Consider the following 22,617-nt stretch of genomic DNA (forward strand, 5'->3'; position numbering starts at 1 on the left):
TGGTACACTAAATCTTACTGTGTATGGTATCTTTGTTGTGTCTAACATCCTATCAAACCTTCTCAGGGCTCAGATCATGTGATTGCCCTGAAGAGCTTTGTGACCGACGACAAGAGCCTGCTCAGCTTCCGCAAGGGTGACATCATCAAACTGCTGCCCATTGACGGCCTCCAGCCAGGTGAGGTCATCACACTGACCTCTTTCCCCGCTCTTTCTTTCTCTCTCTCCCTCTGTCTCTGACTCTCTCTCTCTCTGTGACAGTCCTAAACCTGCTCTCTCCTGATTTCTCAGGTTGGTGTTTCGGTTCCATCGGGGGGCGCTCCGGCCTCTTCCCCATCGACGTCACTCAGCCGTCTGCCCCTCCTGACTATCACCACGTCCACCTTGACCGCCTCGACGAGAGGAGGAAGAGCATGAGAGCCCCCAAGCCGCCCGCTGCCACCAGACCCCCAGCTCCCAGGTCCACTCCCCACACTGGCTCAGCACAGCCCAGCCGAGAGAGCGCCATGCTGGGGTCAGCTCGTTCCGTCCAAGTATCGGTCCAGGGCAGTGAGATGAGTGAGGTCCAGACGTTCCTGATGACAGAGTTTGCCATGAAATACTTCAGAGACACTGCCACCAGGTGAGAGGGGTAACAAGGTTATACAATGTACACTGCTCAAAAAAATAAAGGGAACACTTAAACAACACAATGTAACTCCAAGTCAATCACACTTCTGTGAAATCAAACTGTCCGCTTAGGAAGCAACACTGATTGACAATAAATTTCACATGCTGTTGTGCAAATGGAATAGACAAAAGGTGGAAATTATAGGCAATTAGTAAGACACCCCCAAAAAAGGAATGGTTCTGCAGGTGGTGACCACAGACCACTTCTCAGTTCCTATGCTTCCTGGCTGATGTTTTGGTCACTTTTGAATGCTGGCGGTGCTCTCACTCTAGTGGTAGCATGAGACGGAGTCTACAACCCACACAAGTGGCTCAGGTAGTGCAGTTCATCCAGGATGGCACATCAATGCGAGCTGTGGCAAAAAGGTTTGCTGTGTCTGTCAGCGTAGTGTCCAGAGCATGGAGGCGCTACCAGGAGACCGGCCAGTACATCAGGAGACGTGGAGGAGGCCGTAGGAGGGCAACAACCCAGCAGCAGGACCGCTACCTCCGCCTTTGTGCAAGGAGGTGCACTGCCAGAGCCCTGCAAAATGACCTCCAGCAGGCCACAAATGTGCATGTGTCAGCATATGGTCTCACAAGGGGTCTGAGGATCTCATCTCGGTACCTATTGGCAGTCAGGCTACCTCTGGCGAGCACATGGAGGGCTGTGCGGCCCCACAAAGAAATGCCACCCCACACCATGACTGACCCATCGCCAAACCGGTCATGCTGGAGGATGTTGCAGGCAGCAGAACGTTCTCTACGGCATCTCCAGACTCTGTCACGTCTGTCACATGTGCTCATGTGCTCAGTGTGAACCTGCTTTCATCTGTGAAGAGCACAGGGCACCAGTGGCGAATTTGCCAATCTTGGTGTTCTCTGGCAAATGCCAAATGTCCTGCACGGTGTTGGGCTGTAAGCACAACCCCCACCTGTGGACGTCGGGCCCTCATACCACCCTCATGGAGTCTGTTTCTGACCGTTTGAGCAGACACATGCACATTTGTGGCCTGCTGGAGGTCATTTTGCAGGGCACTGGCAGTGCACCTCCTTGCACAAAGGCGGAGGTAGCGGTCCTGCTGCTGGGTTGTTGCCCTCCTACGGCCTCCTCCACGTCTCCTGATGTACTGGCCTGTCTCCTGGTAGCGCCTCCATGCTCTGGACACTACGCTGACAGACACAGCAAACCTTTTTGCCACAGCTCGCATTGATGTGCCATCCTGGATGAACTGCACTACCTGAGCCACTTGTGTGGGTTGTAGACTCCGTCTCATGCTACCACTAGAGTGAGAGCACCGCCAGCATTCAAAAGTGACCAAAACATCAGCCAGGAAGCATAGGAACTGAGAAGTGGTCTGTGATCACCACCTGCAGAATCACTCCTTTTTTGGGGGTGTCTTGCTAATTGCCTATAATTTCCACCTTTTGTCTATTCCATTTGCACAACAGCATGTGAAATGTATTGTCAATCAGTGTTGCTTCCTAAGTGGACAGTTTGATTTCACAGAAGTGTGATTGACTTGGAGTTATATTGTGTTGTTTAAGTGTTCCCTTTATTTTTTTGAGCAGTGTATGTAATCCTATATTTTCCTGAGTGTAATAACTGTCTTCCGTAACGACACATACTTACCTCTCTTTCTCCTTATGCACTTTCTCTTGGACTCTCTCTTCCTCGCTCCATCTCTCTCACTCTTTCATAATCGCCCCTCCTTCGTCTTTCTCCCTTTGTCTCTCTGTCACAGAATGGAGGGTAAAGGTCTGCTTAATGGAGGTAGAAACTTCTCAGAGATGCTTCAGTACACCGAGGTTCCTATTCAGGAATCCCTCATCCTGTACAATGATCCTGGGCTCAATGGCCTGGCTGTCCAGGCCTTCCTGAGTGAGTCCAAACACACACACACACACACACACACATCAGTGGAGGCTGCTGAGGAGAGGACGGCTCATAATAATGGCTGGAACGGCGCGAATGGAATGGCATCAAACACCTGGAAACCATCTGTTTTATGTTTTTGATACAATTCCACTTATCCTCCCCAGTTAAGGTGCCATCAACCTCCTGTGACGCACACTATTGAGGTGTACATTGCATCTCTTCATCTCAATTTCCCCCTTTCCCACTTCTCTTTCGCTCTCTGAAGGTGTGATGCAGTTCATGGGAGACCAGCCTCTTGGGAGGCACACGTCTGAGGGAGACTGTGTCAGCTATATCTTGATGGTGAGTCTCTCCCGTTACACACACACAGCTCACACACAAACACCATCGCTCACCTTGCACTCCTCATGAGGATACAGCTGCTTGAATGGAAACATGGAGTAACGTCTGTCCATTGTGCTTGTGTGTTCAGTTAGGGAAGGAGAAGGAGTTTCTGAGAGATGAGGTTTACTGCCAGGTGATCAAACAGACCACAAACAACACACACAAGTGAGTAGCTGGCAGATTGTGTACGAACCTTTACCTGTGAGTAGTGTACAGAGGGTCAATTCCTAACTTGTGTGTGCATGCGTTATACAGAGAGAGATGTACACGAGGTTGGCGTCTGTTGAACCTGGTAGCAGGGTTCTTCCCCTGCTCTGGCACCCTGAACCCCTACATCACATGTCATCTACAAAACATCAGCCAAGACCCCACACACCTCTACCAAGGTACGCACACACGCATTCTGAACACCTACGTCACACGCCACCTACAAAACATCAGCCAAGACCAACACACCCCTACTAAGGTACAGCCCTGCACCCCTCACACATTGGCGATGCCCCAGAAGAGATCCCTTCAAACATGTATCTGTGTCTGGTACCCCAGAGCTTTTCTGTATCTAATGCAATTATGTATGTGTCTATCCTTTATCTCAGAGCTGTCTCAAAACTGTATGGAGAACCTGTTCCGGACTCTGATCCACGGAGGTCGCAGACACATCCCCTCTCACGCGGAGATGGAAGCCATACTGGTAAGGCAGTGATTCCACATAAGTGTGGAAATCTTGTTGTTACGTAAGATAAGCAGTACAGCTGTCGCTGTGTGTCTGTTCTCTGCAGGCTGGGAGACAATCTCGTCGGTTCCCCATCAAGCTGCCAGGTGGAGTGGAGTTCATCTGTAAGATACGCAGCTTCAGCGTAAGTCAAGTCTCCTTCCCTTTACGTTTCTACTTTCCCCTCCTCCCTTTAATTATCATTATGATAAAGATTGACTCTGTGTAACTAGGTGGCTCTGGAGGTGGTGGAAGAGCTGTGTACAGATATGGGCATCCAGGACCCGTCAGAAGTCAAGGAGTTTTCTATCCATGCCAGCCGGGACAAGGGTAGGTGGACATACAGACATGCTCTATCTATTAACCCAAATGACTCCCCAAAACCCTTTACCTGCAATGCACAATAAGTTGATATTAATTGTGTGACAGCAAAACTAAGAAAATCCTAGTTTTCTATGGCTCTCTCTTCTTTTCATCCCTTCCTTATCACTACCTCCCTCCTGCCTCTCTTCTTCCTCTCCTACATCAGATGGGATGGTGCGGCCACTCCACTCAGATGAGTACCTGTTTGACTTCCTATTGGACGACGGCTCCATCTTCCTGTCCTTCCACCGCGTCATATGGACACACCCACTTCACTTTGACAACGACCTCTACCTGGAGTTCCACTTCCAACAGGTACCATAGTAACGGCCCCTAGAGTTCTGTTATAACCACTGAAACCACCTTGCGTTATGTCAGGCCCTGGGTGACAGCCCTTCTGTCCCCGTAATGAATTAACCCCATCTGGCCCTCTGTCTGTTGCGTGCAGGTCCTGGGTAACTACCTGGACGGCGAACTGCTGCTGCCAGGCAGTGGTGCCGCTGTCGTCCAGCAGACGGCAGAGCTGGCTGTCCTGCAGCACCTGGCACAGGGCCTCACTCAAGAGCCTTCCGTGTGAGTACTACCCCTTAACCCCTATACCCTAACCCCTAGCCTTTAGCCCCCCGCACTCTGCAGCACCTGCCCCAGTGTCTCACTCAGCAGCTCTCACTGTGAGCCACACTGTTGTTTTCAGACCGGACATAAGTGATTATTCTCTCTATCCTATGTTAAGAGTGATATAGTTTCTGATAGTTGTCTCTCTCTTATGTCCCTGTCAGGCTTGAACTGAAGGGGTACCTCCCCCAACAGGAAGGGGGCAGCACCAACCTGGAGCAGATCCACACTATCTCCCTCAGAGAGATAAGCGCCATGCGCTCCCTCAGCCCCCGCGACGCCAAGGCACGCTTCCTCGGTGAGGCACACACACATGCACGCACACAATTACATTTTTGCCTTGCTTGCTGGGAAGAACTTTGTGATAAATGTGTTTGTAACTAGATAATGCATTATAGATACAGTATGAATAAAATTGTATTGATTTGCTCTCTCTATCCCCAGAATGCCTGAGCTCCCTGCCTCTGTTCGGTTCTAATGTCTTCCTGGCTCAGAAGGTCAGCCATCGCAGCTGCCCCTCGCCCTGCCTGGTGGCTGTCAACCAAGAAGGAGTGCTGTTCTGCCATCCCAATACGCAGGTACCGCATTTACACCCAACAACACCATTTATGTAGGGAGGGACACCCCAAACATAGGAAATGCAGGCACCGTGTTTCCCAAAATATGGGTGAAATGATCGATCTTGACTGACTATATGGATCTATAGATGTCTGCTATTATGAATTCTTTATTATAATTTTCCTGTGTTGTTCAGGAGCGGGCATTAATGATCCCACTGGTGGAGGTGCAGTCACTGCGCTCAGTTAAACCCAAGAAAGACAAGAAGGTGCCTGGAGTGGAGATCAACTACGGCAACCCAGGACTCCTAAAAACCATCACCATCCACCTCAAACAGGTGAAGTACAATACACAGCAGTGAACGACGGGGCCACCAACCCCCGGTTGTGTGTAGAACTAGAACAAATTGCTGAACACCCCGTAACTTTCCAGGAACAAAGGTTGGTGACCACTGGTGGATGGGTTTGTTCTTTAGTGTCCGTAAAGTGTAAGGTTACACAGTGAAAGGGATATGGTCACTAAGGGCCATGCACATTACACACACATGCTACCTGGGAGATAAGATTTCAAGAAGACACTTAAACCGTGCATGGCTACTCTGTGGCATCATGCCCATAAGGGGGCACATGCTCCCTCAGATTTATCCTGTTTAAAAAAATAAAATAAAACATTTACTGTTTTTTCTCTGTAATACTAGTAACAGTTGTATTGAGTTGGCTTTAGCTAGCCTAAATAGGTTCCCAACCTCATAACTAGCTACCAAAAAGCCATTTCAGGCTATCAATCAAATTAGAGTATCTAGCTTGTCTAATTATCTTAGCAAGCAATTACTAGATGTACTGAATAAGACTCACAATCCTTTCAATATTTTACGCAGATTTTAGCAGAGATGCAGAGAAGCATGTTCCGTTTCTGAAAAAGGATTACCACCAGTCAGGCAGATACAGACAGCTCAAGAGGAATGCTTAGATAAGCAGAAAAATAAACCTGATTTTTCACATAGAATTAAGCATAATGATTATGGCTCTAGATTGCAGGAAAAGCTGCTTCAGGTGTTTGAGAAATGCTGATTTATCCAACTTACAGACATGGGGCCTAGCCCCCCTCCGGACCACCCCCTAGCCACCCTCACACACTTTGTGCCCCCTTAGATTTTGAGGTGCATGACGCCCCTGGCTACGCTGATACCTTTAGCCAAAGCAACTTCCGCAATAGTCAACTGATGGAAATGGAAATAATGTAGTCAAATGAAGTGAATTGTTCAAAGGCATGACAACACTATGCAGTACAGTACTGTCCTTGATAAAGTGTGCATTCCATTAATGTGTGTGTGTGTGTGTGTGCTCTGCCCTACAGGCCAAGAAGCTGTGCCACATCATTGCTGTCATCATGGAGGAGCTGGTGAGACCACCCATCAATAGCTCTGTCTCCAGCCGCAACCCCTAGACACACACACACACACACACACACACACACACACACACACACACACACACACACACACACACACACACACACACACACACACACACACACACACACACATCTGCAGTTGGATAGGAAATGAGTTCTACAACTGTCAATCATTGATTCATATAAGCAATGAAAGCGAATCCCTTTCCACATCTAACATTCCTTCTCCTGTGTCAGTGATACTTCAGTTGGTGATTGATTGATGAAAATGGTTGAGAAATGAATTCTATCCACTGCAGGTTTCATTTTCTCAATTTCCCAACAAACACGCACTCAGAGAGGGAGCCTATTGATAAGCGGACCTGCACTGACAAATATCAAAACAAATCAATGCCTTCAGATGTTTATCTAAAACATTTCATTATTAAAAAAAACATCACAGCCTTTGAATACCAATGAATGTCCAAATTTGAATATTGCTTAGTACGTGTTAGGTTTCCGTGCAATATATCTTTATATTACCAATTTATCAATGTGTTTCTTTGTAGTAAATATTTTTGTAATTTAAATAAAATTATTTTGTAGATGGATGAAACTGTTCTTGTTTACTTTGTGTATAACTTTTTTAAAGTATTGCTGAATAAGGTATTGTTTCAATTATATGTGGTTGGTTTATTGCTAATGGAAAAACTGTCATATGGAGGTACTGGTTTCCAGCTGTGTTTAATATGATAGGCCTACAAAACCACTCAGTGGCCTTGTGGTTTGATTGTATGCCTTGAAATTGGAAAGTTGGGAGTTTGTTCGCCAGCTGTCATACCAAACACTGTAAAAAACGGACCCAATGCACCTCTGCTTGGCACTCAGAATTAAGAAGCTAGATTGGGGTGAGGTCCTACAATAGACTAGCTTCCTGTCCAGGGGGTGTACTTGTACATCAAGCTCATAGGAGCATGGCTACTTAACTTTGCAAGGCTACTTAACTTTAGAAAACCACAAACTGTCCTTTCTCGTTCTGACTTGACTGATACAGCTAAGGAGTGCACCAACAGGATATTTGTAAGAATGGTGAGGACTGCACAGAAACCATTACAAACATGCATTATGCTAATTTAAAGTTACGAAACCTATAGTTTCCTAGTCATTTGGTTACCTAGTGTTGCAGTTACTATGCCTTGTACTGTAATCATCCAGCCCTGCCTTGAACTTTATGTTCTGAGACTTGTGATTGTTAGTCTTGTGAGTGTGTAGCCAATACAAGGCTGTAAACATAATTTTGATCATTTAATTCAATTGTATTCTATTCAGCCATCAGCCTGGATGAGTTAATTGAGGGGGCCCTGGATGACGAGGGCATACATGTTTGTTAGATGTGCCGTTGTATTCCATCCTCACTCTTTTAAAAAAAGATCATTAGTGTTTTCTAGCAGACACTTCTTTCACATTAGGAAGTTTTACTTTGTACACAATAGTTAGGCTATATCCTGAATTACACAGCTTGACTTTTCCACATTTTGTGTTACAGACAGAATTAAAAGTTGATTAAACACACATTTTGTGTCACTGGCCTACACCCAATACCCATAATGTCGAAGTGGAATTATAAAAAAATAAAAAATGTTTACAAATGTATAGAAATGAGAAACTGAAATGTCTTGAGTCCACAAGTATTCGACCCCTTTATGTCAAGCTTAAATAAGTTCAGGAGTAAAAATGTGCGTTAGTCAAATTAGTCGCATGGACTCACTCAGTGTGCAATAATAGTGTTTAACATGATTTTGGAATGACTTATCTCTGTACCCCACACAAATAATTATCTGTAAGGTCCCTCAGTCAAGCAGAGAACTTCAAACACAGATTCAACCATGTGTTCCTGAATGGCCAAGTAATTTTTAACTTAAATCTCTACTTGAATATTTATGGCAAGATCTGAAAATGGTTGTCAAGCAATGATCAACAACCAATATGACAGAGTTCAAAGAATTTTGAAAAGAATAATGGACAAATGTTGCACAATCCAGGTGTGGAAAGCTCTTAGAGAATTACCTAGAAAGAATCACAGCTGTTATTGCTGCCAAAGGTGTGCCTACAAAGTATTGACTCGGGTGTAGAATACTTATGTAAATTAGACATTTCTGTATTACATTTTCAATAGATTTGCTGAAATTTCTAAAAACATGTTTTCACTTTGTCATTATAGGGTATTGTGTAGATGGGTGATAATTCTGTCTGTAATAAAATGTGGAATAAGTCAAGGGGTATGAACACTTTCTGAAGGCTCTGTACATAAATCTGGATTTATTGTTTTAAGGCTTTTCATCTGTTAACCCACTACCCAGTATTACTCACCTGTGAAAAATATTACCTACAGAGAGAGTGGAGGGTAGGTGTCGTATTGATCGAATGAAGAGCCATGAGCATGGCGACGCAATCAAGGTAGAGGAAGGTGGAAGCAGAAGAGGAACTGGAATCGGATGGTGGTGGAAATGAAGATGAATGGACTTTTGTCCGAAAGATGGGAAAGGAAATGTCTTGTGTTGATAATACCCCTTCATATCTGGTAGGAGTACATTTTCTGGGAATGTTGGGGCCGACTTGTTGAATCTCTTGGAAATATTCAAAATGGTGGGGAAAGGTTTGGATAAAGTGAAGTTGATGAAGATCACGAGGAGTGGACTTATTTTAATTGCTTATGCTTCTGCTGCTCAGAAAAAGAGTATGGTGGGTCTCACTCGATTTGAAGATTATGCTGTGCGTGCTTTGAGCTACGGAGAAGGTCACCTGTCAAGGGAGTAATTTCTGGAGTCTCAGAAGAACTTGACATTGATATACTGAAGAATACTCCTGGAGTGGCTGATGCTTGTAGGATGAATCATTTTGTTAATGGCAGGAAAGAGAACAGTTTGTTTGTACCTTATGTTGTTTGATATGGAGTCCCTCCTGACCCGAGTGCAGATGGGATATGTGTACAATCTTGTCAGAGCTTTTGTATCCAGTCCTTTGCAGTGTCAGCGCTGTAAAATGTTTGACATGTAGTACGTGTCTGCAGAAGAAATAAGTAAAGATGTGGATGTGGGACGTGTAGGAAAGATCACTTTGAAGGAGATCCCGACTGTGTAGCATAAAATAATGGCCAAGCAGCAAAGGGTTGTAACTGTGGTGGAGAACATGAGGTGACATTCTTGGATTGCCCGAGTAGGGTATAAGAGAATGAGGTTGCTAAAATCAGGGCAGTGGTGAGTCTCCAATGCAGAGGCTGTCAAGAGGATAGAAAGAATGAGTATCTTTGAAAGTCCGGTGAATCACCAGTGGACCCAGCGATTGTTCATGTGAAGAAAGTGGACTCTGTCTTTTATAGCGATGGTGGTAAACGGCACTGCGCAAGCGGAAAATAAGTCAAGAAAGATAGACATGACATCATTGTTTCTGCGGCTGAAATATTTCTGGGATTAAAAGATTTCACATCTGAAGAGCTACATGGTGTTGTGTGTGTGCAGTCCCACCCTCTCAAGCCCTAAAGCATGAGCAGGGTAGTTGAGTTGTCGAATGACTGAAGGAATGGGGTATTTATTTTTTGTTAGTTTGTGTAGATTAATGTTATTTTTCCCTCCCCGTAATGGAATTACTCTTTGGAGAAATGTTTACCCTCGTCCAGTTGGTGGCGGCAACACGCCACTAAAGGATGTGGTCTGCCATAAAGCCTCAACGAAGAGGAAGTAGCTATCCTATTTCAAAATAGAACGGTTGACTTGGGCCATCGCCCCGTCCACACACGCCAATCAAAAGAGCAGGACTCCACCTATGGTGATCCCTTCAGGAATCCCAACCTATCACAACCGTGCTTCATCGCCCCCAACCAAAAATGCCACTCCCTCATCTGTTTTGCATATTTGATTAGGGTTGTTGACGTCAACCGCCTGTATTCAGTGGATATGCTATGCTACTAGCCTCATAACATGAATATGCATAGACATCTCGAAATAACTCCAATATAAAGTTTTTTTTCTTAAAGTTCCCGGGATGTCACGTGTCCTACTTATGTCAGTGCGCTTATAACAACTTAAGCATTATGAAACTGCTAATCGATCAAATAAACCTCATATAGCAAATAAGCCATAAACAAAATGTGACACTCTCATTGACCTTGCTTGGTGGGCGAAACAACGAAAAAACGCCACCTGCTGGAGGGAGAAAGATTTTCTGCCGAGTTGGTTCTCTTGCTTCCTCTCTGTACACTTGATATTTGAGAGATGATTTAGCTTTAAACGGGGTGACGAGATACAGATCGTGTTGCAACATGTACGTGAGTATGATAGATATGCGGATATATGGTACAATAATAGTGCTTAGTGTGTATGTTATCGCAGGCTGTTCTTGACATCGCGAAGAAGACGAACCTGGACGTTGGGTTGCAGATATGGAAACGTCAGCTAGCTAAGTTAGCGCGTACTATTCGCGAGATAGCAATGAGTGAGAAACAGTGCTTAAGTAAGGCGACATTGACACTTGTTTTTGTCACAAATGTAGATTGTGTGAAGTTTAGCTTAGTGCATTGCATGCTTTTCCATTGCAGAAAATATGAGCTCGCAACGATAGATTCCCAGTTAGCTAGTAAGCTAATTTGCTAGCATGTTAAACGATGATCTCGATATGCACACAAGAAAGTCACTATAATAACATCGTGTGGGATTTGGCTCCTCGCTTCTCTCCTGTAGACCAGACAGTCTAACAGTACAGGTAAAATCTGTAAATGAATCCAAGGATAAGCATACGCAGAAAGTGATGACATTAAATATGTTGTACGTCGTTCAGCCAGGTGGATTTAGCGATAGACGGGCATCGGACAAGTTTAGTTCTGTTTCTGACATAGGATGTTGTGACTGAGTTATATTAGTTCCAATGACATGTTTCCGTATATGTACTTTAGCTTGCCCCAGTTGCTTTTTGGGGTGTGGTTCCTGTACTACTAGTTCAGGGTGAAAGTGTCAAAGACTCTTGAATGTCTCTCTCCCTCTATATGTATGTCTGTTTCCCTCTGTCTGTCCTCTCTAGCTCTCTGTCTCTGGGTGTCTGTCTGGCTGGCTCTCTTTTTCTCTCTCTGCTGGTAACTTTAGGCACAATGTTGTGTAGTGTGAGCCAATAGAGCATGCTGACTCAGTTGTTTTTGTATAAAAGAGGAAGAAAGATGCTTATAGTGGTGGCGTGTTGTCAGTAGCTTTAGGGCTTCGGACTAACAATGTTTTCAACAGCACTATTGTTTTCACCTCATGTAGCCCACTAACCTATAGTCTACTGACCAACAGCCAATGTATAATATCACTGCAGACTGAATGCCATATGTCATGCCAACGGCATAATTATTTATCTCTTCCCAACCAAGATCTACCCAGCCATTCGTGTAATGAGGACGATTTCCTCAACACAACTTTGACTGAGCATCTAGCCCCAAACTACAGCTCCCAGTGTGCCCTGCTGTGAGTCCCAGTGGGCGTGCGTGGTCCTCCCCTCAGACTGGCAGAGCAGGCTGGCATAGCGGCACCGGCAGGGGGCCAGTGGGTGACGTTTTCCTCCAGCCTAAGTTGTGGTTGGAGGGGGCATCGAGGAAGAGCGTTGAGAAGACAAAGAGGCGTATCAAGACGACACCGAGAGTATCGAGGGGAGATCGAGAGGGTGAAGTCTCTGCCTAGCCTCGTCAGGTGTGTGTGAGGCTCGGAGCATGGTGAGAGGCAGCGCTGGTTGCCATGGAGCTACAGGATAAGAAGCAGGTGAGTTGCCTAGCGCCAAATGACGTCAGCTGGCTCCCTGGAGTGGCGCTAAACGGAGAGGCTCCTTGGGACGTGTGTGTCTCTGTGTGTGTGTCTCTGTGTGTGTGTCTCTGTGTGTGTGTCTCTGTGTGTGTGTCTCTGTGTGTGTGTCTCTGTGTGTGTGTCTCTGTGTGTGTGTCTCTGTGTGTGTGTCTCTGTGTGTGTGTCTCTGTGTGTGTGTCTCTGTGTGTGTGTCTCTGTGTGTGTGTCTCTGTGTGTGTGTCTCTGTGTGTGTGTCTCTGTGTGTGTGTCTCTGTGTGTGTGTCTCTGTGTGTGTGTCTCTGTGTGTGTGTCTCTGTGTGTGCGTCTCTGTGTGTGCGTCTCTGTGTGTGCGTCTCTGTGTGTGCGTCTCTGTGTGTGTGTGTGTACGTGTTTCTGTGTGTGTGTTGACTGATCCCCGCAAACTGCCTTCTAGCTGCTCCTGAGGGCTCCTCCTAGGTTTTTGATGTTGGTCAATAAATGTAGGCTATTCATGTCACACATTGAAACGGATGTTTTTGGTCAGGTGTTACAAAAAACTACTGTCAAGTCATTATCATGAGCTTGTACTTTAAAAGACGTGAGCTGAATGTTTATAAGTTAACAAGGGCCAGAAACCACGGCATCCACTTATTTTCACCTTCTTCATTCTCACCCTCTTCCCTCTCGATTTTCCCGGCGTGTGCTATCAGTTATTGTCAGGGTCAGTAATGCTTGTTAAACATAGAAGTCTAGGAGGAGAGGCATTTCACAGTGAGCTACTGATTCAACAGCAGCCAGGCGTAGGGTAGGGTAGGGATTGGAAAACTGCCAGCCAGTGCTCTTATTCAACAGGTTCAAAGAACACCTCTCCACTTTTATCTCTCTGGTCCCACATACAGTATGTGCTGTGGATTATGTAATGATTAGCTCTTAACAGTCCAGCCAGAAACAAAGCCTACTTTTCTTGACTACTCAAGGAGAGGAGACACACAGGGATGTTCTAGAGACAGTGGCGGTAGATTTGAATCTTCAGTGTTTTTACTGTTTTCCTTTAGGCCTATGCCTTTTGACAATATGCTGAAATGAATGGGACATTGGTGATGTCATGTATTGTAGTTTGAAATGGGGTGGTGGTGTGTATAAAGAGGATCTTCTGAGTGGGGAGTGACCAATGGGTGGGTTTTCCTGTGGTTCATACTTTTATTTTACATCCATGGGCTTATCAGCACTAAATATAACAGTTACATTTGAGAAAAACAATTGCTACACTAGTCCTTCTCTCATGGAATTTGAAAGTCCTTAATATTCCTATCAAGCGTTCCAGCTGGCTTGATATTCTAGTAAGAAACCAAAAGGACACACACAGAATAGTGAACCATTTTTACAAACCGTCTGCTTTTAACAGCCCCAAACAAAACTAAAGGTGTGAACATAATGATACAGAAGAAACTCAATCACCATTCTTGGTAAAGGCGAAGACCAAGAAGGGAGAATCACTTTCCTTAAATGTATCTTGAATGGAAAGAAAATTGCCTTCATGTGTACTTTCCAAATTCATATGATCCTATGTTTTTTGATTGTCTGAACAGCATATTGTTAGAATTAACTGAATTCCATCTGGTTATTGGGAAATAAATAAATGCCATTCTGGACAGATCTAATAAGGCCAAGTACTATCCACAGGCAATCAAAGCTCTCCAACATTATACTTTCTGATTACAACCTCATTAATGCCTGGCTAGCTTATAACCTAAAGCAAAAGAGTACACTTTATATTAAAATAGCACAAAACATTCTCCCGAATCAGCCTATCAAATCATACTTATTTGTCACATGCGCCAAATACAACAGCTGAGTATAAGCCTGTATCATCTGCATATAAATGGACTAGAGAGCTCCCTACTGCTTGAGCTATGTTGTTGATGTAAATTGAGAATCGCTTGGGACCTAGGATCGGGCCTTGGGGTACTCCCTTGGTGACAGGCAGTGGCTGAGACAGCAGATGTTCTGACTTTATACACTGCACTCTTTGAGAGAGGTAGTTAGAAAACCAGACCAAAGACCCCCCCAGAGACACCAATACTCCTTAGCCGGCCCACAAGAATGTAATGGTCTACCGTATCAAAAGCTTTGGCCAAGTCAATAAAAATAGCAGCACAACATTGCTTAGAATCAAGCGCCATGGTGACATAATTTAGGACCTTTAAGGTTACAGTGACACATCCATAACCTGAGCGGAAACCAGATTACATACCAGAGAGTACTATAGATGTCAAGAAAGCCAGTCAGTTGATTCTTGACATGTGTTTCCAACACTTTTGATTAACATGGCAAAATAGAAATTGGCCAATAACAGTTTGGATCAGCTTGATCTCCCCCTTTCAATAAAGGATGCACAGTGGCTGCCTTCCAAGCAATGGAAACCTCCCCAGAGAGGAGAGACAGGCTTGGCAATGATGGGGGCAGCAATCTTAACCTCTCTGGGATATGTGTGAAGCTAGCGTCCCACATGGCCAACATCCAGTGAAAATGCTGAGCGCCAAATTAAAATAAATTACCATAAAAATTTAACTTTCATGAAATCCCACATGCAATACACCAAATTAAAGCTACACTTGTTGTGAATCCAGCCAACGTGTCAGATTTCAAATAGGCTTTACGAAGAAAGCACACCAAACGATTATGTTAGGTCAGTACATAGCCACAGAAAAACAGCCATTTTTCCAGCCAAAGAGAGGAGTCACAAAAAGCATAAATAGAGGTAAAATGAATCACTAACCTTTTGATGATCTTCATCAGATGACACTCATAGGACTTCATGTTACATAATACATGTTCATATTTATATCCAAAAATCTCAGTTTACATTGGCGCGTTACGTTCAGTAATGTTTTGCTTCCAAAACATCCGGTGATTTTGCAGAGAGCCACATCAATTTACAGAAATACTCATTATAAATGTTGATGAAAATACAAGTGTTATGCATGGAATTAAAGATATACTTCTCCTTAATGCAACCGCTGTGTCAGACTTCAAAAAAGCTTTACTGAAAAAGCACACCATGCAATAATCTGAGTACAGCGCTCAGAGCCCAAACAAGCCAAAGAGATATCCGCCATGTTGTGGAGTCAACAAAGTCAGAAATAGCATTATAAATATTCACTTACCTTTGATGATCTTCATCAGAATGCCCTCCCAGGAATCCCAGTTCCACAATAAACGTTTGATTTGTTCGATAAAGTCCATTTATGTCCAAACACCTCCTTTTGTTTGCGCGTTTAGTACACAATCCAAACTGACGACGTGCTGGCAGGTCCAGGGGAAAGTTCAGACGAAAAGTCATATTACAGTTCGTACAAACATTTCAAACTAAGTATAGAATCAATCTTTAGGATGTTTTTATCATAAATCTTCAATAATGTTCCAACCGGAGAATTCCTTTGTCTTCAGAAATGCGATGGAACGCAAGCTACGTCTCATGTGAATGCGCGTGACCAGCTCGTGGCACTCTGCCAGACCTCTGACTCAATCCCCTCTCATTCCCCCCTCCTTTATACACTGCTCAAAACAATAAAGGGAACACTAAAATAACACATCCTAGATCTGAATTAATGAAATATTCTTATTAAATACTTTTTTCTTTACATAGTTGAATGTGCTGACAACAAAATCACACACAAAATATCAATGGAAATCAAATTTATCAACCCATGGAGATCTGGATTTGGTGTCACACTCAAAATTAAAGTGGAAAACCACACTACAGGCTGATCCAACTTTGATGTAATGTCCTTAAAACAAGTCAAAATGAGGCTCAGTAGTGTGTGTGGCCTCCACCTGCCTGTATGACCTCCCTACAACGCCTGGGCATGCTCCTGATGAGGTGGCAGATGGTCTCCTGAGGGATCTCCTCCCAGACCTGGACTAAAGCATCCGCCAACTCCTGGACAGTCTGTGGTGCAACGTGGCTTTTGTGGATGGAGCAAGACATGATGTCCCAGATGTGCTCAATTGGATTCAGGTCTGGGGAATGGGCGGGCCAGTCCATAGCATCAATGGCTTCCTCTTGCAGGAACTGCTGACACACTCCAGCCACATGAGGTCTAGCATTGTCTTGCATTAGGAGGAACCCAGGGCCAACCGCACCAGCATATGGTCTCACAAGGGGTCTGAGGATCTCATCTCGGTACCTAATGGCAGTCAGGCTACCTCTGGCGAGCACATGGAGGGCTGTGCGGCCCCCCCAAAGAAATGCCACCCCACACCATGACTGACCCACCGCCAAACCGGTCATGCTGGAGGATGTTGCAGGCAGCAGAACGTTCTCCACGGCTTCTCCAGACTCGTCTGTCACATGTGCTCATGTGCTCAGTGTGAACCTGCTGTCATCTGTGAAGAGCATCTTGGTGTTCTCTGGCAAATGCCAAACGTCCTGCACGGTGTTGGCCTGTAAGCACAACCCCCACCTGTGGACGTCGGGCCCTCATACCACCCTCATGGAGTCTGTTTCTGACCGTTTGAGCAGACACATGCACACATTTGTGGCCTGCTGGAGGTCATTTTGCAGGGCTCTGGCAGTGCTCCTCCTCCTTGCACAAAGGAAAGGTAGCGGTCCTGCTACTGGGTTGTTGCCCTCCTACGGCCTCCTCCACGTCTCCTGATGTACTGGCCTGTCTCCTGGTAGCGCCTCCATGCTCTGGACACTACGCTGACAGACACAGCAAACCTTCTTGCCACAGCTCGCATTGATGTGCCATCCTGGATGAGCTGCACTACCTGAGCCACTTGTGTGGGTTGTAGACTCCGTCTCATGCTACCACTAGAGTGAAAGCACCGCCAGCATTCAAAAGTGACCAAAACATCAGCCAGGAAGCATAGGAACTGAGAAGTGGTCTGTGGTCACCACCTGCAGAACCACTCCTTTGTTGGGGGTGTCTTGCTAATTGCCTATAATTTACACCTTTTGTCTATTCCATTTGCACAACAGCATGTGAAATTTATTGTCAATCAGTGTTGCTTCCTAAGTGGACAGTTTGATTTCACAGAAGTGTGATTGACTTGGAGTTACATTGTGTTGTTTAAGTGTTCCCTTTATTTTTTTGAGCAGTGTAGTAGAAGCATCAAACAAGGTTCTATAGACTGTTGACATCTAGTGGAAGCCTTAGGAAGTGCAACATGACCCCATTTCCACTGTATCTTGAATAGGCAACGAGTTGAAACACTACAAACCTCAGATTTCCCACTTCCTGGTTGGATTTTTTCTCAGGTGTTTGCCTGCCGTATGAGTTCTGTTATACTCACAGACATCATTCAAACAGTTTTAGAAACTTCGGAGTGTTTTCTATCCAAATCTACTAATTATATGCATATTCTAGCTTTTAGGACAGAGTAGCAGGCAGTTTACTCTGGACACCTTTTAATCCAAGCTACTCAATACTGCCCCCTTTCACAAAGAAGTTAAAGAAGGGTCTAAACCATCTGACCTAGATGTTTTTGGGGGTAAAGTTTAAGGAGCTCCTTTAACACCTCGGACTCGGTGACCTCCTGCAGGGATAAACTTTGTAGCAGGGCAGGGGAAAAAGAGGGAGGAGCATTGGGGCTAGTCCTGTTAGAGGGGTGGGAGATGAGGAAGTGTTGGACGGGCAAGGAGGCATGGCGGAGTCAAATAGGAATCCTGACTTAATGAAGTGGTGATTTAAAGAGTTCAGCCATGTGCTTCTTGTCAGTAACAACCACATCATCAACATTAAGGGACATGGGCAGCTGTGAGGAGGAGGGTTTATTCTACAGGTCTTTATTTGCACGGCAAAAAATAAAATAATTGTCTACATCTTCTGGCTATTGGAATAAAATACATAGTGTGATTTCAAAATGTACCCTGAACAAAAATATAAACGCAACATGTAAAGTGTTGGTCAAATGTTTTCACGAGCTGATATAAAAAAATCCCTGAAATTTTCCATACGCACAAAACGCTTATTTCTCTCATTTTGTGCACAAATTTGTTTACATCCCTGTTTGTGAGCATTTCTCATTTGACAATATAATCCATTCATCTGAAAGGTGTGGCATATCAAGAAGCTGATTTAAACATCATGATCATTACACAGGTGCAATTTAAGGCCACTCTAAAATGTGCACTTTTGTGACACACAAATGCCACAGATGTCTCAAGTTTTGAGGGAGCGTGCCATTTGCATGCTGACTGCAGGAATGTATACCAGAGCTGTTGTCAGAGAATTTAATGTTCATTTCTCTAACATATAAACCACCTCCAATGTCGTTTTAGAGAATTTGTCAGTACTTCCAACCGCAGACCATGTATATGGCGTCATGTGGGCGAGCAGTTTGCTGATGGCAACATTGTGAACAGAGTGCCACATTGTGGGGTTATGGTATGGGAAGGCATAAGCAACGAACACAATTTGCATTTTATCAATGGCAATTTGAATGCACCGAAATACCGTGACGAGATCCAGAGGCCCATTTTCTTTTAAGGTACGGTATGTGTGACCAACAGATGCATATCTGTATTCCCAGTCATGTGAAATCCATAGATTAGGGCCTAATGACTGATTTCCTCATATGAACTGTAACTCAGTCAAAACGTTCAAACTGTAGCGGGTTTGCTTTTTATATTTTTGTTCAGTACATATGGCAAGGTAAGCGAGCCCTATAAAATGAACAAACTTGTAAAGCGGAAAAGATGTAGGAGAACTAGCCATACTAAACTTTTTAAATTGTAATTCCTGGCACTAGCATTTCATCCCATCCTAAATTGGTTTAGACATGGTTCTTCTGGCCCTTGGCTGAGTGTATAGAGAGATATAGTATCTCCTATTGCCCTGGAAGAGGTGGTCTTCACTGGTATATCGATAAACAATGTAAACTATGCTTTGGTCCTATTAGTGTTCTCACAATTTCTATTTGGAGCAAAATTTCAAAACAACGTAACTGTGAATAAAAATGACATGCCCATGCTCCAGTATTTCACATTATACAACATGTGGTTTGGAATTCCCGTTGTTAGAGCCTCTCCTGTCCGTTATACAGTTAATTCAGAAAGTATTCAGACCCCTTGACTTTTTTCACATTTTGTTACATTACAGCCTTATTCTAAAATTGATTAAATATTGTTTCCCCCTCATCAATCTACACACACTACCCCATAATGACAGAGCAAAAACAAATTTGTAGTTTTTTTGTGCTAATTTATAAAAAATTGAATTATGAAATCACATTTACGTAAGTATTCAGAACCTTTGCTATGAGCTCAGGTTATCCTTGATGTTTCTACAACTTGATTGGAGTCCACATGTGGTAAATTCAATTGATTGGTAATGATTTGGAAAGGCACACACCTGGCTATATAAGGTTCCATAGTTGACAGTGCATGTCAGAGCCAAAACCAAGCCATGAGGTCGAAGGAATTGTCTGTAGAACTCCGAGACAGAATTGTGCCCGAGCCACAGATCTGGGGAAGGGTACCAAAACATTTCTGCAGCATTTAAGGTCCCCAAGAACACAGTGGCCTCCATCATTCTTAAATGGAAGAAGTTTGGAACCACCAAGACTTCCTAGATCTGGCCGCCCGGCCAAACTGAGCAATTGGGGCAGAAGGGCCTTGGTCAGGGAGGTGACCAAGAACCCGATGGTCCCTCTGACAGAGCTCCAGAGTTCCTGTGTGGAGATGGGAGAACCCTCCAGAAGGTAAGCCCGCTTGGAGTTTGCCAAAAGGTATCTAAAGGACTCTCAGACCATGAGAGAGAAGATTCTCTGGTCTGATGAAACCAAGATTAAACTATTTGTCCTGAATGCCAAGCGTCACGTCTGGAGGAAACCTGGCACCGTTCCTATGGTGAAGCATGGTGTTGTTTTTCAGCGGCAGGGACTGGGAGACTAGTCAGGATCGAGGGAAAGATGAACGGAGCAAAGTACAGAGAGGTCCTTGATGAAAACCTGCTCCAGAGTGCTCAGGACCTCAGACTGGGGCAAAGGTTCACCTTCTAACAGGACAACGACCCTAAGCACACAGCCAAGACAACGCAGGAGTGGCTTTGGGACACGTCTCTGAATGTCCTTGAGTGGCCCAGCCAGAGCCCAGACTTGAACCTGATCTAACATCTCTGGAGTGACCTGAAAATAGCTGTGCAGCAACTTTCCCCATCCAACCTGACACAGCTTGAGAGGATCTGCAGAGAAGAATGAGAGAAACTCCCCAAATACAGGTTTGCCAAAGGTGCTTCAACGAAGTACTAAGTAAAGTGTCTGAATAAATGTGATAGTATTTTTTTTATATATACATTAGCAAACATTTCTAGAAACCTGTTTTTGCTTTGTCATTATGGGGTATTTTGTTAAGATTGATGAGAAAAAACTAACAATTTAATCTATTTTAGAATAAGGCTGTAACGCAACAAAATGTGGAAAAAGTCAAGGGGTCTGAATACTTTCCGAATGCACTGAAATATGGAAAAACCAAAGCCTGTAACACATTTCAAACTTCACATTTCTCTATTAGGGCCCTATAGGTTGTTTATCGTAATGAACGATATCAGCAAAATGTCAATGATATTTTGGTTGGTTTGGCCAGTATCGATCATTTTTGGTTTGTCGTCCCATCTCTAACAAAGTGTGGAGACCAACAGTTTTTTGTTGTTGAAATATTTTCATTTTTTTAAAGGAAAGTGCAAGGGTGCCAATATATTTGGCCACAACTGTATGTTCTATGTACTCTGACTGTGTTTGACTCTCGTGTTTCTGTGGGTGTATTCGCACGGTTCTACTCTCTTCACCTCTCTGGATCAGAACCCAGGTTTACTGATGTCTCTCTGTCTGTCTCGTTTCTCTCCCTCCATCCCTCCACTGCTGCAGTGTTGAATTATGTGCTGTGTTGGCTGGAACGGAACAAAGCACAACCCTGGATGGGCCAGTTTCTCTCTCTCTCTTTTGCATCTCATTTTTCCTCTTCCTGCCCATGCACTCTTTTTATGTCTTCTGTTCTTTCAGCTTTCATCTGCCTCCCCCCTCTCTCTCTCTCTCTCTCTCTGTCTCTCTCTCTCTCTCTCTCTCTCTCTCTCTCTCTCTCTCTCTCTCTCTCTCTCTCTCTCTCTCTCTCTCTCTCTCTCTCTCTCTCTATTAATCAGTCTTTTTCTCTGGACCTGGGGCCAGGGTTCAGTGAGGCCAGTCTCTCTCCCCCTCCCCTTCTCTCTGTCTCTCTCTCTCTCTCATTCTCTCTGTTGGCAGACCTGGCTTGGTCACTCTCCTGTATCAGCAGTATCATCTAGCCAGCCACTGCACAGAAAGAGGGACATTCAGCCAGAAGAGTCCAGCCGGCACTCTGTATTGGGGTAGGGCTGGGCTAGACAGAGAAAAGCGCCAGATGAGACAGGCTAGGGAGGCATTAGGATGCTGAAGCAGTGTCACCCAGGCTCTAACGTCAGACTGACTAGTCCCCTGGGTGCACTTTCTCTCCGGTCATCAGACGCTCTCCTTCCCTGCAGATCTTTTCTGTCCTCTCCTCTGCTCACACACACACTTTCCACACCTGGATACACTATTGCTCGTTTTAGTAGATCGATGACAGGTTCACAGAGCAGACAACAGTAAGAGAAAGTGAGAAAGAAAAGGAACAATTGTATCATGGTCCTGGATCTGGAGCTGAGAACTTGGTTCCGGAAGAGGGGGACAGTAAGTAAGAAGTCCGAATGGGGATGAAAGGTCCGTAGAGCTGATGGGTGGGGAAGAGAAATGAGAGGGAAAGTGTCTGTGTGGTTTTGGTTAATCCAGGTCAATTTGCTGGTGGGCGTGTTGTCGGTGCTCTGCTTAAAACAGGGTTATGCGCAGGGTGCGTTGGTGTGTTTATCCATGTCTGGAGAATTTTCTGCAGGCTTCCTCACTCTGGAGAATTGTGAGTTATTTATAGCTGTGTGGGATGTAGAGCTTAAAACCAACGCAGAGATGAAGTTGTGTGGGAAAAGATTGGGTTCCCACTGACATGTAGATGTGGTTGTTTCTCTGCAGTTTGCGTCACTTCCGTTGTGCATAGATGAATCATGAAACGTACATCACATAGTCTCTGCTTTATTACGCTCATTAAAACCATACAATCCTATTGACAGCAGTGAGTTTAGCTCCTTAGTGATAGTAAAATTCAGTTTAGCTTATTAACGATTTAACAATGAGTTTTTTGCTTATTAAAACCATATAACAGAAGCGCAGAAAACCTTGGGGCAACAAATGTGAACTTGGGGTAATGGTTGATTATGCACATCTGTTTA

General features: G+C 44.5%; 2 protein-coding genes across 6 annotated transcripts in view; both read left to right on the forward strand.

Moving 5' to 3' along the window:
• Positions 1-7,167, forward strand: part of LOC129828509 (unconventional myosin-XV-like) — a 37,990-nt gene extending 30,823 nt beyond the window's left edge. The window contains exons 45-59 of the mRNA XM_055889536.1: positions 67-178; positions 292-622; positions 2,394-2,530; positions 2,793-2,869; positions 3,000-3,076; positions 3,167-3,297; positions 3,508-3,602; positions 3,691-3,768; positions 3,857-3,953; positions 4,153-4,301; positions 4,435-4,559; positions 4,766-4,899; positions 5,046-5,179; positions 5,356-5,496; positions 6,516-7,167. Of these exons, the coding sequence (XP_055745511.1) occupies positions 67-178; positions 292-622; positions 2,394-2,530; positions 2,793-2,869; positions 3,000-3,076; positions 3,167-3,297; positions 3,508-3,602; positions 3,691-3,768; positions 3,857-3,953; positions 4,153-4,301; positions 4,435-4,559; positions 4,766-4,899; positions 5,046-5,179; positions 5,356-5,496; positions 6,516-6,605 (1,908 nt within the window). The 3' untranslated portion in view covers positions 6,606-7,167. The remainder of the gene's footprint in view (positions 1-66; positions 179-291; positions 623-2,393; positions 2,531-2,792; positions 2,870-2,999; positions 3,077-3,166; positions 3,298-3,507; positions 3,603-3,690; positions 3,769-3,856; positions 3,954-4,152; positions 4,302-4,434; positions 4,560-4,765; positions 4,900-5,045; positions 5,180-5,355; positions 5,497-6,515) is intronic.
• Positions 7,168-10,731: 3,564 nt separating this feature from the next.
• LOC129829058 (transmembrane protein 94-like) overlaps positions 10,732-22,617 on the forward strand; it is a 35,168-nt gene continuing 23,282 nt past the window's right edge. The window contains exons 1-2 of one of the 5 annotated variants that reach the window (XM_055890517.1): positions 10,732-10,875; positions 11,953-12,337. In XM_055890517.1, the coding sequence (XP_055746492.1) occupies positions 12,314-12,337 (24 nt within the window). In that variant the 5' untranslated portion in view covers positions 10,732-10,875; positions 11,953-12,313. Of the gene's footprint in view, positions 10,876-10,921; positions 11,310-11,952; positions 12,338-21,481; positions 22,028-22,617 lie in introns of those variants that run through there. The other 4 variants (XM_055890516.1, XM_055890519.1, XM_055890515.1 and 1 more) reach the window with 4 other exon arrangements.

Source organism: Salvelinus fontinalis, chromosome 30, assembly GCF_029448725.1.
Source record: "Salvelinus fontinalis isolate EN_2023a chromosome 30, ASM2944872v1, whole genome shotgun sequence".
Lineage (NCBI taxonomy): Eukaryota > Metazoa > Chordata > Actinopteri > Salmoniformes > Salmonidae > Salvelinus > Salvelinus fontinalis.